General features: G+C 47.8%; 1 protein-coding gene across 2 annotated transcripts; it reads left to right on the plus strand.

Annotated features, from left to right (window-relative positions):
* The first annotated feature begins 143 nt into the window (after nt 1–143).
* Nucleotides 144–16661, plus strand: NUCB1 (nucleobindin 1). Of its 2 annotated transcripts, none has more exons than XM_035136092.2 (13): nt 144–242; nt 1276–1409; nt 1892–1999; nt 2562–2694; nt 3616–3719; nt 5693–5878; nt 5999–6089; nt 8519–8577; nt 9449–9541; nt 11611–11700; nt 14145–14315; nt 14850–14964; nt 15890–16661. In XM_035136092.2, the coding sequence occupies exons 2-13, from the start codon at nt 1302–1304 to the stop codon at nt 16015–16017; spliced, it is 1386 nt and encodes a 461-aa protein (XP_034991983.1). In that variant the 5' UTR covers nt 144–242; nt 1276–1301; the 3' UTR covers nt 16018–16661. The 2 variants fall into 2 exon arrangements, with proteins under 2 accessions (XP_034991983.1, XP_034991984.1); XM_035136093.2 differs by having other exon boundaries at nt 166–257.
* Nucleotides 16662–17158: the final 497 nt, after the last annotated feature.

Genomic DNA, 17158 nt, shown 5'->3' on the forward strand with positions numbered 1-17158 from the left:
GGAGGGGGGGCGCAGCTATTTGGGAAAGAGGGGGTGTGGCCCTCTATGCAAAATAAGTTGGAAGGGGGGCGGGGGTGACGCAAATAGAGCGCCGGACGTGACAGAGCGAAGGTGTCGTAGTAGGCGAGGCCCGGACTAGAGGGGGCGTGGCTAGGCATGCAGATATAGGGGCGGGGCCTGCTTGGGGAAGAGGAAGCGGACTGGAGAAGGCGGCCGAACGTCGCAGGCTGCTTTGGATTCAGGTGAGTCGCGGGAAGGTGAGTCCCTGGGACCTTTGCTCCTGTACTAGGGCCAAGCCTCAGAATAGGTCTCCCACGCAGGGGGCTCGTAGCCCTGCGACGTTCAGAGCAGTATCATAAAGGAGGGGAAAGCGGCCTTCTTGAGCATGTCCAGAGTGCATTTATTTCGCTGGCCGCCAAACCACCGCCCGCCTCCTTGGCGTCTCCGGCAGGGGGGATCGGGGTTTCCAGGTCAAAGGATGTTGCTCCCCGCTCAAGCTCCCCCCACTCCGCTTTTAGGTTCCGGGTACTGATGGGGATGTGAAATGTCGGGGATTACAGCTTTGTTCTGTGACTTGGAAGCCCTGCCCCCTGATCCAAGATACGTTGAGGGGACATAGCTACGGTAGTGAGGAACAGTTCTGCACTTGCTCTAGGGCACCTGGCTTTAATTGTTGTTGTTGTTGTAATTGTTATTATTACTACTGTTCTCAAGTGCTGCACTGCTGAGCTTTGGCATTGGCAACAAATTACACTGGTCAGCCGCAGTCTGTGGACTTAAGATTTGCATTTGCCACGTGGGACAAACATGCCCGTTCCTGGACTTTTATTTTTGCCTTTCCTTTGGGGTGGGCAGTGCCGGATTTACGTATAAGCTAAACAAGCTATAGCTTAGGGCCCTATTCTCTTGCCCCCCCCCCAAAAAAAATAAAGGGGGAAAAATGTACATTTCCAAAATATAAGATAAGTTCAACAATTACTTTGATAAAATGTGTATTTTGTTTTATGCAAATGGCTTTAGATACCTATTAGGGCCCTAAATTACCATATAGCATATATTCAACACAAAAAACACCGACAATTTGTTTTTTACAAAGGACAGCTGGACTTATAAAGGGCCCCATTACCTTCAGTAGCTTAGGGCCTCATCAAACCTCAATCCGGCCCTTGGGGTAGGACGAGGTTTGGAGAAACTATCACTCTTGCCATTTCTTTCCTTGTGGCCTTGGGAATTCCATTTCTGCATTCCTAATGTAGTGATTCCCCGTTTCCATAGGATCTCGGCAACAGGCACGCAAGGCAATGCATCTGACGTGGCTCCTGAGCGCTGCCCTTTTAGGGTTGGCAACCTGTGTGCCCATTGAACGGCCCAAGGAGAAGCAAGAAGAGGAGACTCCCCCTGAGGCACCAGTAAGGAATCCTAATCCTAAACATATCTGTACAGTATTCTTGAGTAGTGCCATAATGTATCCTGTCTCCTGGTTAGCAGAACTTGGAGTCAGGAGCCAGTCTCCTACCACTTTAGAATATATATCTTTATTTATGATTCAGTCCAGGAAATGCTTGTGTTATTCTTTGCAAGCCAGTACCAGAAATCATTCCATTTATCAATTGGTATTTTTTTACTTGTAAGTCTGAAATGGGAATATTTCATTTTTGCTTGAACTGGAATGCAGTGGTTTATTTAAAAAAAACAACTACAAATATAATAAATCATAGGAAATGGAGTAAAGAGGGATTATAAAACATGAAATGGACATTTAAGGTCATTGATGTCTTCCCATGTTATCTGGTGACTGTAAAAAAAATTCAAGGATGGAGGTTTAGCTCTTAAAATGTTCTGGTTGGTCAAAGCAGATAACTTTTAAACCATTGCTCTCACTTTTGCACAGGACACAGGCCTCTATTATCACCGCTACCTCCAAGAAGTGATCAATGTGTTGGAAACAGATGGGCACTTCCGGGAGAAGCTCCAAGCGGCCAATGCCGAGGACATCAAGGTGATCTGGACTATGTTGTGTGGTCGTGTGTGCTAGCAAGATTCAGTTTTCCTCTTTAGCCAGCATTCTGAGGTTTTACTTTTGGTGGATGGTGAAATATGGCTTCCCTGGGAGCCGGACTTGGATTTTTGCGGTAGTGATGGGTGCCTATCACCCTGCAGTGTGGTAACTCTTCTGAACTTGGACTGAGAAAACCTGGCCTTAATCAGGGTGGGGAACCTTTTTGACTCCATGGACAAGACGCTTATCAGGCCAAATTTGACAGCCTTGGCCACCTCTCAAAATTCCTTGCATGGGTTTTCCAAATGGCCTGGTGAGCCAAATTGGACTCCCAGTGGGCCAAGGCTGGCCCCTGGGCTGGAGGCTTCCCCCACCCCGCTTTAAATCCCAAATCTCGCTTAGATGACTTTAGTCCAATTGCTGTCACTCAACCTATCCCATCTCATAAGGCTGTTGTGAAGATGGGACGAGATGCATGTTCTGCATCGGGTTCCTTGGAGGAAGGGTGGAATTAGCATGACTAATAATAAATAAAACCTCTGCCATCTCTGGCTTCTTTCAGAGCGGAAAACTCAGCAAAGAGCTGGACTTTGTCAGCCACCATGTCCGCACCAAACTTGATGAATTGAAGCGTCAAGAGGTCTCCCGGCTTCGGATGCTTCTGAAGGCAAAGATGGATGCAACCATGGAACAAGGTGAGCCGGGACAGAAGTGGGTTGCCTGAGTGGGGCTCCCAGAGGGATTTGGGGAATAGAAATAGGGGGTGCTGGAGGTCACGGGTCCTGGTTTTGTGGTTGGGACTGTGGCATTTTGGATAGTTTGTGTTAGATTCCAGCATGAGAAGTTCAGGGCCAATGCAGCGTTAATTTGTGTGTGCACAATGAGTGGTCTTTGGACGCTTATCCCTCCTGATCAGGGATTAATTGTTCCTGATAGCCTATTGCGCTTACTTATTAGTTGCATTTTCAGCCTGGGCTTCCTTAGATGTAGCCATAAAAATGGTCTTGTTAGATTGGTCCATCTACTAGTCTGGCACAGCAGCCAGCCTGGTCTCCCCACCCTCGCACTTGCTTTTCAGGAGACTCATGAGTCAGGCTTCATAGAGGGAGCCCCATCCCCTGTTGTCCTCAGGAACTGATAAAGTCTGGGAGTTCCATTTGCAGTTGTTCTGACCAATAGCCATTGGCTTAAATGGAAGGTGGGGGACCTGCTGCCTTCCGTGTGCTGTCCTTGGCCAGGTTGGTTGGAGCTGATTGGATTTGTAGGGCTGCAGGCTCCTCGCCCCCATTCTCTGTGACCTGTTGGAGCTTCAGATGTGAACCAGCATCCTTAACCTCTCCCCTGCAAACTGCAGTGTGGTGTAGTGGTTAAGAGTGGTAGACTCGTAATCCGGGGAACCGGGTTCACGTCTCCGCTCCTCCACGTGCAGCTGCTGGGTGACCTTGGGCTAGTCACACTTCTCTGAAGTCTCTCAGCCCCACCCACCTCACAGAGTGTTTGTTGTGGGGGAGGAAGGGAAAGGAGAATGTTAGCCGCTTTGAGACTCCTTCCGGTAGTGATAAAGCGGGATATCAAATCCAAACTCTTCTTCTACTCTTCTTCCTCTCCCCTTCCAGATGTACAGGTCGATCACCTCTCTTTGCTGAAGCAGTTCGAACATCTGGACCCTCAAAACCAGCACACGTTTGAAGCCCGGGATCTGGAGTTGCTCATTCAAGCCGTATGTCTGAACTTCCTTCCTTATTTCTTCCCAAAATCGATGTGGCTGTCTTGTCACCCTCTGGTGTGCTGATCCCCTGGTGTTTGCTCACCTCACCCTGGTCCATACAGTGTACTTGTGCAACATAACACAACTGCCTGATTCAAGTGCTGTGCAAGAAGACATCCTTGTTGGCAGCAGTGGGTCTTGTTGCCCACTTATCAACCATCCTCTGTTGTTGCTGCTGCGCTTTTCGAAAGCTGTGTGATCTGTAGCAATTAACAGGTGATCCCATTTTGCTCCATGGTGGAAGAAGCTTCAGTTGCTAATTAATATCTATAAGTATGGGTGACTGGTTTAAAAGCAAGACCTTTCGCTAACGCTCCATGTGGTTCAGTGTGGGATCAGCCGAGTGTGTCTTTTTCTCCTCCCCCATATTGTTTAAGGGAGTGAAGTTTTTTCTTTCTTTCCTTATGCTTTGGGGGGAAACAGCCACAAAAGGAGCAATTCGTTGGGAATTAAACTGGAGGCGTGTTGAGGATTCAATTCCTCCAGAAGGAGCAGCCTCCTATGACATTAATTCTCATGTTCGAGGATGTAAGATAATCTCTCTTCCCACCCCCCACAATGCTCCACTGCTTTTCTGTAAACAGTGTTTTCTTTCTTGGCTCATCCCCCTTTGAAGAAAGGCAGGCTGATCAGGATGGGAGGTGCTGTGTTCTTGTTTCGTGCATGTCCGTTTAGTAATAACAGCACATCCAGATTTTTTAATATGTATCCAGTCTATTCTACTTTCGGTCTCAAGGGATGGGTGGTGGATGGCAGGTCTGAGATCAAGTGGGGTTGCAAGACCCAAATCCAGAATAGCCTTTGAGTTTGCAGTCCTAGTGCGATTCTGTCTGAGCTCTGCCTAGCTCATTAAGACAGTGGCCCTGTCTGCACTATACGTTTAAAGCAGTATTATACCGCTTTAAACACTCGTGGCTTTCCCCAAAGAATTCTGGGAGTGACTATAGTTCATTAAGTTGTTAAGGGGCCCTTATTCCCCTCATAGAGCTGCAATTCTTACAGTGGTTTATTGAGAGAGCTGAGAGAGTTGTTAGGAGTCTCCTGTTTTGAATAACTGAGTCAGATGTCTCTAAAGCAGGGGTCAGCAAACTTTATCAGCCATGGGCCGGTCCACCATCCCTCAGACCATGTGGTGGGCAGGACTATATTTTGAAAATAATAATGAACAAATTCCTATCCCCCACAAATAACCCAGAGATGCGTTTTAAATAAAAGCACACATTCTACTCATGTAAAAACATGCTGATTCCAGGACCGTCTGTGGGCTGGATTGAGAAGGCGATTGGGCCGCATCCGGCCCCTGGGCCTTAGGTTGCCTACCCCTGCTCTAAAGAATCTGTTTCTATATGCGACGACAGCAGCCCGGATGCTATATGCTCAGAAATGGGAGGGAGGGAACCGTACCAACGAAGGAAGAATGGCAGGCGAAGCTGACGGAATACGCAGAAATGGCAAGTTTAACCAGCAGAATAAGAGATCAGCAGGAAAGAGTGTTTATGGGAGATTGGAAAACGTTTGAATATTTGAAGAGTTGTTGCAAACAAAATGTTGGCAGGATTAAATTCAGTGGTATAAATTGAGAGAAGATGAGAAAGAATTAATATGGAGTTAATTAGAATATGCAGCAGCAGAAGATAATTAGAATGAACCATGGAAGGGAGGGAAGTCGATGATTACTGTTTATTTTTTTGTAAGTGCAAGTGTGAAATTGAAAATCATGTATGCATATGCTGCACTAGGTGGATCATTGGCCTGATCCGGCAAGCTCGCCTTTCATTCTTGTGTTTACTTTGAGCTTTGCAGGGACTTCAAGCATCCGTCTTCGAGCATTCTGGCTTAGAGCAGGGGGAATTGCTTTTGTCCCAGCTCTCCTACCCCACTTTGTCACTGTTGACATTATCTGTCTTGCCTCTTTGCCCCGAAAGGCTACTAAGGACCTGGAGAACTATGATGCTGCTCACCACGAGGAGTTCAAACGCTACGAGATGATGAAGGAGCACGAGCGCCGGGAATACTTGAAATCTCTGGATGAGGAGAAGCGCCGGGAGGAGGAGGCGCATTTCGAGGCGCTCAAGAAGAAGCATAAGGAGCATCCCAAGGTCAACGTCCCGGTAAGGGAACCACTGGGTTTTTTTGGGGGGGAGGGGTGGGTGTTTAATGTGGGAGGCACAGATGGGAGATATTAATTCTTTTGACTGGCCTTGGTTGCCTCGTCTGTAACCCCAATGCAGGGGAGCCGCGATCAGCTCAAGGAGGTCTGGCAGGAGACCGACGGCTTGGACCCCAATGAGTTCAATCCCAAGACTTTCTTCAAATTACATGGTGAGGAGGGGGAGGAAAGGTGTTCCTCTATATTTCTGTCTTTCATCACTTCTCTGAAGGGAGCTCTGGTTTCAGGCTTATAGCTGTGGAGGGTTGACAGGATTAGCTGATGATCAGTAAACCACAAAAAACGCAACCCGCTGAGAAAATTACATGCAATGTCTAATTTATCTCCACATAGGGGTAAACAATATAGTAAACAGCAGTGGCGCTCAACCGCTCTGTCATGCAAGTCCAAATAAAGTATTGCAACAAATGTTCAAACAGGACCCAATATGTGTGGATCCTATGAAGTACGAAGTCCATAAGTAGATGCAAGCAGGATAATGTAAAACACCTTCGACGCGGCACATGGGGCAAAGGACTGTACCGTAAATTTAAAGCCCTCCGAGTTGGTGAACTCCTTAACCTGCAACGCAAACATGAAACACAATGACCGCATTTATAAAAACCACGGGGAGGATTGGAAAGAACCTGTTGTGTTCGAGTGAGTTGAATATCTGTATGCACTAAGGTGTCTTTAAAGGATCTAGTCTGACGTTTGGCAAATACAGGAGGTACATGACAACCAGGAATATCCTTTAATATGTGCCAATGGCGTTTAATGATGTTTTCAATCTTGGAAGTCATGTAATTATATTCAAGAGAAGCGGAAATCCGAGAATGGGTGAGTACGGTCCTGTGTACTGGATGTTAACAGAGTAGATCTATCTCTCGTGTGGAACTTCTGAAATGCAGAGTCAATCACCGAATGAGGATAACCTCATTGAACGAGAGATGTGGATAGGTGTTTAGAATGTGTAATGAAATCCTGTTGGCTAGAAGAATTAAGTTTGAGTCTTAAAAACTGACCCAATGGTAGATTATTTCTTAGATGTTTGGGGTGATGGGATGGATAATGCAATAGAGAATTTCTGTCTACTCTTTTTTTATACGGTCACACTTTAACCCTTTAACCACCTATCAGTAGATAAGTGACATTTTTTAGTAGTTGGAAGCTGCTCTGGTTGGCTTCCAGCACATAGTAAAGGGACCCCTAACCATTAGGTCCAGTTGTGGACGACTCTGGGGTTGCGGCGCTCATCTTGCTTTACTGGCCAAGGGAGCCGGTGTACAGCTTCCAGGTCATGTGGTCAGCATGACTAAGCCACTTCTGGCGAAACCAGAACAGGGCATGGAAATGCCGTTTACCTTCCCACCACAGTGGTACCTATTTATCTACTTGCACTTTGTGCTTTCGATCTGCTAGGTTGGCAGGAGCTGGGACCAAACAACGGGAACTCACCCCATTGCGGGGATTCGAACCACTGACCTTCTGATCGGCAAGCCCTAGGCTCTGTGGTTTAACCCACAGCGCCACCAACAGATAAAAACATCAAATATCAAACATTAAAAATCTCCCGATACAGGGCTGCCTTCGGGTATCTTCTAGAAGTTGTATAGTTATTGATCTCCTTGACATCTGATGAGAAGGTCCTCTGCCTGGTTGCCTGTAACCTCGCTTCTTGCAGTGAAGAAACTGCTAGAAGGCCCTCGGAGCTGGACCTCAATGTCTGGGCTGAACAATGCGGGTGGAGACACTCCTTCAAGCACAGTGGTGCCTCGCTTAACGAATGCCCTGCTTAACGAAATTGCCGCTTAACGAAAGGTTTTTTCTAGTGGAGGTTGCCTCGCTAGACGAATTCGTTTTACGAAAAATGCGTCTAGCGAAACGCAGTTTCCCATAGGAATGCATTGAAATTCAATTAATGTGTTCCTATGACCAAAAAAAAATTCAATGCACTCCTGGTGATTTGCTAGACAAATTTTTTGTTATAAGAAAAGACCTGTGGAACGAATTAAATTCGTCTAGCGAGGCACCACTGTATACAGGACAGAGGCCATTTAGGCCACAGTTTGTCTTGAAAACATGGTTTATTTCCAAACGTGCCTCACCCTGTCCCTGCACAGCTTCTCTCTTCTCCCTCCCCTCCACATGTGCCCCAAACGAGTCACATTATTTTGTAGATCTGATTTATTACTCTCCCTTCACCGCAAGGTCCCAGGGTAATGGAGAAACACAATCTTGAAATTAGTTCAAACAATGGGCAAAGTCACATTCTTTTGGCTGTAATGTTGTTCAAACCCCAGAGCCTGATGGTTGGTTTTTTTTTTTCAAACCCGCCACGTGCAATAAGTCCAGAAATGAACCAAGGTCTGTTCTTGGATCAATTGGTAGTTCACCGTGTTGTTTGAAGGAAACAAGGCACTGCCTAGGCTTTAGGTGACAGGACAGGCCGTAATCTGTGTGGGGTTGGGGTGGGCATAAAACTCTGGCATATTGTGACGTGCAAAACCAGGCCACTGGCACTCCCATAATTACTCATTGGGGGCACAGAGAGAGAGGCTTGCTTAGGTCTAACTCTGTCTCCCTTACTTTCCCCCCTCAGACACAAATAGTGATGGAGTTCTAGATGAGCAAGAACTGGAGGCTCTCTTCACTAAGGAGGTAAGTTCTCTGCCTAGTTCTTATTAATATGCCTGTGCCCAGGCTGTACCACAGCAGACTGCAGCTGGGAGGGGCATGCATGTTTCAATGCTCTTCCATGCAAAAGCAAGCCCGCAAGCCCCTCCGCATGCAGAAAACTAGCACATGGGAGGAAAGCTTCTGTCTGACACTTTGTTTTCTGTGTACAAAGAGGTTTTTCTTGTATTTGGGGCAGGAGGGGATGCATTTGAGCCTCCCCTTGCAGTCTGCTGTGGTGCAACCTTGAAACAAGTCCTCATAAGGACTAGCCTCTTGCCTGCATATAGTGAGCAATTGTATCCGGCAGGGGTCTCTTTACCAGCCCAAACTGGAGATGCTGGGGATTGAACCTGGGGAATTCTGCGTGCAGGGCAAGCACTTTCCTGAGCTACAGCCCAGTTGCCAAGGGATGATCTGATAAGAGGGCTGGTAGGAGTCCCAGCAATATCTCAAAGGCCGCAGACTCCCCATCCTTGTTTTTTTGTGTGTGAGTTGTGAGCAGTCTTGAGTGCCAGGTTTCCCTTCTGGGGAACAACATGAGCTCAGGCGTGTACAGCATGCATGTTGTGCATGCCAGAGGTCCGAGACTTGATCCCTGGCATCTCCAGGCAGGGCTGGGGGACGCTTCAGCTTGAAGAGCCACAAAGACACTGGCAGTCCAGTGTAGACAACCCTGAGCTAAATAGACCCAACTGGTCTGACGGGGTAGGAGGCAGCTTCCTATGCGCCCGAGATTTAGGACCTTTGGACCTTTCTCTTTTTGTGGGGAAGAGGTTCCTCGGGGTTAGAGAAGGGAGATGGGCACAACAGGACTTCTTAGCCTCTCACCTTGCCCTTGTCCCCCACTTTGCAGCTGGAGAAGGTCTACGACCCCCGGAACGAAGAGGACGACATGTTGGAAATGGAGGAGGAGCGGCTGCGCATGCGGGAGCATGTCATGCAGAACGTAAGCATCTGGGTCGGATGGAGAGAGTGATATAGCGCCATTGCTCCCTGCGATCAGAGAAAGCAAGGGGGGGGTCCACCTGGGAGACATGCTTATTTATGACACCCCAACTTTTCTCAGAGTGAAACACTTGCTTCTTCCCCTTTCTGTTCGATCCTCAGAACAACCCTGCGAGGCGGGTTAGCCCTGGCGAGCTTCATGGCCGAGTGGGGACTTGAACCCTGCTCTCCCAGGTCCTTGTCCAACGCTAACCACTGCACCACGCTGCTTCTCTGGCTTGTTTTTTGAAGGCTGGAGGTGGTAAAGCGATCCACAGTGCCAGCGTAGCAGCTGAGAGTGAGATTTCAAGTTCCCACAGCCTGTTGTTGTTGCGGCGGGAGGACGTAATGAACCTTTCCTCCAACTTACTGCCCTCCTGATTTTTGGACGCCCCCCCAACGCCCCTTAGCCCCAGCAGTCATGGTCTATGCTTGGGGGATGATGGGAGTTGCAGTCCGGCTTACTGTCTCTCTGCCCAGCCTATTGCCCACAGCATGGCCCCATCTCACAGGGTTCTTGTGCGTAATGTCTTGTGGGAGCGAGTTCCACAGTTTATGCTCTGCGGTGTTGCCTTTGCTCGTTCACAGTACTAATCTGGGATGTCTAGAAGACTTGTCTTAGTAGAAAGCTTTGCCAATAATAATAAAAAATACCCAGACCCCAGAATTTGTGGGTGAGGGTGAACACTAAAAGAGACCACAACAGGGATGGCAGAACCAATTGTCTGCCTCCAGATGTTTTTTTGAACTCCTCACCATCTCTCACCATTAGCCATGCAGCCTGGGGCTCGTGGGAGTTGCTGGAAATGGAACAGAGGCCGTAAGCGAGGTCATTGAATCTCTGCTAATGTGCAGCAAGCACAGAAAACTTTGGCAGTCTATAGTGACAAGAGCAGCTTGCAACTGGAGCGGAGGAGGACTGATCTGCTTCCCTCCTCCCCTCCTGTTAACATCCTTTCACTATCATAGTAGTTGAAAGGGGTAGACCACATGTTTCATTTCCCCTGAGAGGTTGTGGAGAACGAGAACGACCAGGAAATATGGGGGTGGCAGAGCCTGTGTGTGTGTGTACTGGGAAACTTGGCTTTCCCCTTTTCTCTCCCACACATTTGGCTTCTGAGATCTTTCTGCGTGTCATCTACACCTCGGTATTTTTCCAAGTATCAAGAATAGATGACTGGAACTTCCCCCAACCTGACGCCCCCCTCCCACCTGAGGACCCAAAACTGGGGGAAGGATGGGCTGTTCTGAATGTTTACCGGCTTGACTCATCACTGGGGGGCTGTTTCTGCATCTCCCACCATTTGAAGTGAGGATTGTTAACGAGAGCAGCTTTTGCCAACCTGGTGCCCTCCAGGTTGGGGGAGATGGGAAGTTAGCCAACCTGATGACTTCCAGATTTGCTAAGCCTGAAATGGAGGAGATGGGGCCTTTTTGGTGGTGGCACCCAGCCTATGGAATTCCCTCCACAGGGAGGTTTGTGTGGGTTCTCCCCTCCTTCTAAGGGCAAGTCAAGGCTTTCCTTCCTAGAAAAGCCTTTGTGGGGAGAGCAGTTGTTTGTCCTGTCCTGCTCCTGCTTATTGTCATCTGCTTGCTGCTGTTTTTATAGGTTTTATGGCTGGGTTAGTAGTGAATGGTTTTGCTTATTTATAATTCTATGTTGATTTAAATTGGGGCCTGTTGTAACTTTAAGGTGGGTTTTTTTTGTGGGTGCAGAAGTGCAGCATATAGATAAACAAAAATTACTTCCAAGTCCGTTTCACAGCAAATGAGGCTAGAAACTTGTTCATTATTTTCTTTAAGAAAGTGAAAGCTTTAAGACATGTTCTGTAGCCAGTATGAGTGTGGAGTGACCCAGAGTCAAGAGAGCGGGGTGGGGGACCCATAACTCATACGCTGCAGATTTCTGAGGCGCCAACTGGCTTGGGGGGGGGGAATATCAGAAAAGCAGGGAGGGGCTGAAAATGGCGATGGAGGCCTAATAGGCCCGGGCAGATTTCTGTGGTCAGTTCACAACTTATCTTCCTGCAGGTGGACCTTAACAAAGACCGCCTGGTGACCCTGGAAGAATTCCTCAAATCCACTCAGAAGAAGGAATTCAACGAAGCCGACGGATGGGAGGTGTGTGGGTTTGTGGAGGGGAGACTGCTGCGTGAAACAAGATTCTGAATGTCTGCTAACAAGGATCAAAGAAGCAGGTCACCGGTAGCAGATTGAAGGCCCAGGGGTGTGGGGCACCTCAGTTGCAGGGGTGCAAAAATTACCTCCCTCCCCCCTCCCTCTCTCTCTCTCTCGCATGAGCCCTGGACTCTCCGTGGGCCAAACACTTGTTCCGGCCTTGTTCCGAGTGCTTTTCCCTGGCTGAAATCTGCCATTGAACTGTGATTATGCCTTGGATATGTAAGGATAGATTTAGATGGGCGGGTGCTTGGAGAAGCCTGGGTCTGGCAGACCTGGAATGTAGCCTACAGTACAGAGGTAAGAGTCAGATCATTAGCCACACCCATTTTTTGCTTCTGGCCACACCCACATTTGCCTCTGGCCACACCCACTACTGGCGTGATGCAAGATTGCCCTTGAGGGAGTGAGCCCCTCTGGGTTAAATAAAGTCCGCCCATCCCTAGGCCAGGAGCAGACAAATCTAACACTCCCTCTGAAACTAGGTTAATCTTGCTGCATGCATGTGAAGTTTCTAAAAAGCAAATCATCTGTCTTTGCTTGAGGCAAGCTAATTCCCTTGGCGTGGAAGGAGACTTGTCTTAAATTGTTTGGGGCTGTGTATCAAGAGGGCCTACTGTCCCTAATCTGATTCCTTCGCTATAGCGTGGGAGTTTTTGAAAATTGATTATGTGAGAGACTTCAGAGTCAAGAAAACAACATTTCAATTTCATCAGATTATGATCAAAATGTGCTGACTTTTACTTGGCTGTCTTTGATGGCCCTGAGCCTCAAGGTTCTGGTATTTTTAAAGGTAAAGGTTGCTTCAAGTTTTTTTTAAGTATGTGTCATTTAAAAAATCATTTAAGCCATGCAATTAAAAAAAAAGATTGGGGCAGAATATGTTTTTAAATGATGAATGAAGGTGACTGGTTTTTCCTGCCCTGTGTATGTTAGGAGAGTTTTCTATATATTTCTCAAAGTTGCTTGCAGCATTTCAAAAAAATAAACTGATTGTAAAAACAACTGTCAGTTCTAATAAAGCAACTTTTTAAAGCAGTTTTAATATGCAGCATAACTACGAAGCCAGGACCCTGTGTGGCCATTTCTGATTCTCACCCCTCAGTTTGATTACATTTTTGTTTTGTTGAGGAGAGCAAAAATGCTCAGAACCTTTCATTTTTGCAGCAGCAGCCTTTTAGGAGCTATAACTGTATTCTTCAGTGGGTACTTGTAACAGCCATGGGAACATAAGCCCAGTAGCTGCCGGTGCCCATTGGGGCTGGTGGGATGGAAGGCAGTGAGCCCAAGAGCCAGAGACTAGTGGAGTTTGTTCTTAGTTTGTTCCCATCCTTATCTTCCCTGTTGAGTTCTATCAAAGCAACCCTGTAGCTGAGGAGGGAGAGGAAGCAGACAGGCATCGCCTCCCCCTGGAACAGAGTGAGGTTGGTGGGGCAGTGCCCTTTTGCCCTAATGGGCCAGCCTCCTCTGCTTAAGCCTTGGTATTTGTGAAATCTGCAGCAGAGGTACTTTGATCCATATTACAGGCAACTCCCCACTTATGCACATTCAAGGCATGTGCGACTTGCGGACCCCAGAAGTGGAACAAAACAGCACGAAAACCACATTTAGCAATTCCACAAGCCTTTGCAAGGGCAATCCCAGGAGCCTTTGCACCTACCTTTGAGGCCTGCAGAGAGTTGGAGTTTGAGAAAGGAGGTTTTCAAGGAGCGATTGCGGTGGAGAGTTTGGTGTATTTGGGTTGTTTTTTTCAAGGGTTTCCAGAGATTTACAGGTGAAACTTGGAAAATTAGAATATCGTCGAAAAGTGCATTTATTTCAGTAATGCAACTTATTATTTTTTACTTTTATTATTTACAAATGCTTTCTTTTGGAAATTCCACAGTAATAAAACAAATAGTTACAATAATACAAAAATAAACATTGCTATTACATTTCATTAATTACATTCCATTTATAATTCACCCACCTAATGACAAATAATTACAATTATAACAAATAAAGGCTTGACATATCTTGCTTTGCATGTCATGCATCTATCTCATATATTGGCTCCACCTTTTAAGTTGCATTACTGTACTGAAATAAATGCACTTTTCGACGATATTCTAATTTTCCGAGTTTCACCTGTAGAGGGATTTGCAGGCAGGCTCTTTCAATGGTTTTCCCAACATGCACAATTTCACTTGAACACGCAGTGCCTCGGAACGTAACCCCTGTGTCAATGGGGAGTTGCCTACATATACAATCACCACCGCTATCGCCCTTCGAAATGTTTGTGTGTTGCACCAAGCCCATGTCATGTGACCAAAAAGAGCTCCCAGATTCAATGATCTCTCTCGCCAGTTAAGCCAGCCCCTCTGTTTCTCACTTCTTCCCCCATCCAGACTGTGGAAGAGACCCAAGTGTACTCGGAAGCTGAGCTTCAACGCTTTGAGGCAGAGCTGGCGGCCCAGCAGGCGGAGTTAGGCCGGCAAGCAGAGCAGCTTCGCCAGCAGCACCAAGAACTGCAGCAGCGGCAGGTGGAGCTTGATGCCCAGAAGAAGGAATTTCAGCAGGTGGGAAGAACGAGGGTGCGGGAGGGGGCATTTGGTTGGGTGGCATAGCTGCTGGGGGGGGGGGAGTTGGATTTGGAGAAAGATTAACCGAGAGGGGAAAGGGCTTTGGTGTGGCGAGAAGAAGAAGAGTTTGGATTTGATATCCCGCTTTATCACTACCCTAAGGAGCCTCAAAGCGGCTAACATTCTCCTTTCCCTTCCTCCCCCACAACAAACACTCTGTGAGGTGGGTGGGGCTGAGAGACTTCAGAGAAGTGTGACTAGCCCAAGGTCACCCAGCAGCTGCGTGTGGAGAAGCGGAGATGCGAACCCGGTCCCCCAGATTACGAGTCTACCACTCTTAACCTCTGCACCACACTGGTGTAGGGTGCAGTTGCAGCCCTTTCTTCTGCAAGAAGATCAAAGCATGGGGGAACATGTGCAAAAAAAGAGGGGGTATCCCAGCATTTTGTAATTGCATGCATGCCATTTTCAGGATGCAATTGCACTTTGTGGCTTTGTGTGTGAGCTCACTCGACTTCCCGTTCCTTACAGGTTGTGCTCCAGATGGAACAGAGGAAAGCCCAAAAGCAGCCTGAGCAGGCACCCCATGTTGGACCTGGGGGAGAACTGAAGTTCCAAGCCCAGCCGCCGCATGCAGCCCCAGCAGGTAGGAGGAGCTGTATCCCCTGGGTTCTCTTGGAAAATAAGGGAGTCTGGTCCCTCGAGAGAGGGAAAGTGGTTGGCAGCCGGGGGTCTCTGAGCTTTCTTGAAAGGGGTGAGTGAGGATCTGGGCCTGTATGCAGTGCATTTCAGCTGCCTCTTTAAAACGTACTTCAAAATATGCTCCCAAACGCTGGAAGCTGTGTGGCAAAGTGACCAGAGTGTTGGTCCAGGACTGGGCAAACCATGTTTCACATCCCCACTCAGCCATGGGACTCGGTGGATGACTTCAGGCTAGTCCCTGTCTCTGAGCCTAACCCAACTCAGGGGGGGCAATGAAATATGGAGGGGGAGAATCATGTAGACCACCTGGAACTCCTTGGAGGAGAGGTGGGCTATAAATCAGGGGGGGGGGGAATTAATTACAAGTAAAACTGGCTTCAGAACTGTTTATAATGCCTGGCACTAGCTCTCCTGGGTTCCAGAGAGGGAACATTCCCAAGGCAATATGGAGAAGTTGGGGATTGAACCTGGGACCTTCTGCATTCAAAGCAGTTGCTCTACCACTGAGCTATGGCCTTTCCCCATAGCAGGAGAGTGCAGGGGGTGGGGAGGCTTGCCTGGCCATGGCACCCTGGATGCCTTGCAGTCTCCACCGGCCACCTCCCCAATTCTGATGCTGGGGAGGGGAGGCAGGGATGTTCCCATGTAGCCGCCAGGTTGATCTCAGCCTGCGGCTTCCAGTTTGCAAGGAGGGCTGTTCACTTCTGCACCCTCTGCAGTGGGTGGCACCATCTAAACCTGTGTTGTGGGCACCTGCGCCAGGAGGGCAAGCAAAAGGGAGGGGCAGGATTCCCAGGCTCTTGCAGAGGCAAGTGAAGTCCTGTTGATGGCAGCAGCTCCACACTCTTGTCTTCTCCTTTCCCCCCCAGACCAAACACTTCCTCCTGCACCCGAGTCCCATGCTGGAGGCCCTGCGTTGCCGGATGCTCCTGCCCTGCAGAACCAGGTGGAACCTCTCCAGAACCAACAGCATCACGCGAATCCTGTGGAGCACTGATGGGTGTGGCTGTGGGGAGTTCGGGTTGCCTTTTCCTCTTCTTTCCCCATCCCCTTTGCACTTGGAGCTCCCAAATCCAAACTTTTCCCGGTACCATGGGCAAAGGGAATAGGCAAGAGATCTCTCTTATCTCAGAAAACTCTGGGAGGAGTCTTTTAATGGAAGCCCCACCCCTAAACCAGTCTCTGCCCACTCCTCTTCTGGTCGCACACAAGAGAAAATAATTACGTGCACATAAATCCTCCCCTTATTTTATTTAACCGATCGGGGCTCTCTGCTTCTCTCTAGCCACATTAAGCCTCTGAGGGAGCCCTTAGCAGGGCTCTAATGAGGGAGGTGGAGGAGCATTTGCCATGGAAGACAAGCAGAGGGAGGGAGAAGAAACTGAGCGAGAGACCAGCACCACACCTGCCCCCCGGTCATTTTCTACTACAGTGTGTTCCTGGATGCACCTGGGGGGAAATCAACAGGGTTAGGAGACATGATGTGTCTCTTTCTGACGTCAGTATTGTAGGCTCAGGCCACTACTTTCCTCCTTTTCAAAAGCTGATTCCTTTATAATGGGATTGCAGTGCTGAACCTTTTTCTTGATTTTTAATTATTTGGGCCCTTGTATTTAAATAAAGCTCTCGAAACACCTCCGATTTCCAGTGACTTCTGTTGCGTCCTTCTGCAGGAGCTTATCTCAGTCCACATACTTTCTCGGAAGTAATTCCCACTGTGCCTGGTGGGGTCTTAAAAGGATAGAACAGCAAAAATTGCTCAGTGTCAGTGTCAGTGTCAGTCAGGGCCCCCAGGCTGAGGTTTGGCCATCCTTACTTTACAATAAACTGTGTAGATGTGTGTACAGGTGAAACTCGGAGAATTAGAATATCGTCAAAAAGTGCATTTATTTCAGTTATGCAACTTAAAAGGTGAAACCAATATATGAGATAGATGCATGACATGCAAAGCAAGATATGTCAAGCCTTTATTTGTTGTAATTATTTGTCGTTAGGCGGGTCAATTATAAATGGAATGGAATTAATGAAATGTAACAGCGATGTTTATTTTTATATTATAACTGTTTTATTGCTGTGGAATTTCCAAAAGAAAGCATTTGTAAAAATAAAAATAAAAATAAAATAAAAAGTAGCATTAC

Source organism: Zootoca vivipara, chromosome 13 (assembly GCF_963506605.1).
Source record: "Zootoca vivipara chromosome 13, rZooViv1.1, whole genome shotgun sequence".
Lineage (NCBI taxonomy): Eukaryota > Metazoa > Chordata > Lepidosauria > Squamata > Lacertidae > Zootoca > Zootoca vivipara.

Excerpts from the sequence above, each read along its gene's own strand:
- NUCB1 (XM_035136092.2), top strand. The coding sequence starts at position 1,302 with ATGCATCTGACGTGGCTCCTGAGCGCTGCCCTTTTAGGGTTGGCAACC. Across the intron at positions 9,542-11,610 it reads GGGAGCATGTCATGCAGAAC|GTGGACCTTAACAAAGACCG; the intron begins GTAAGCATCTGG and ends ATCTTCCTGCAG. Across the intron at positions 11,701-14,144 it reads ACGAAGCCGACGGATGGGAG|ACTGTGGAAGAGACCCAAGT; the intron begins GTGTGTGGGTTT and ends TCCCCCATCCAG.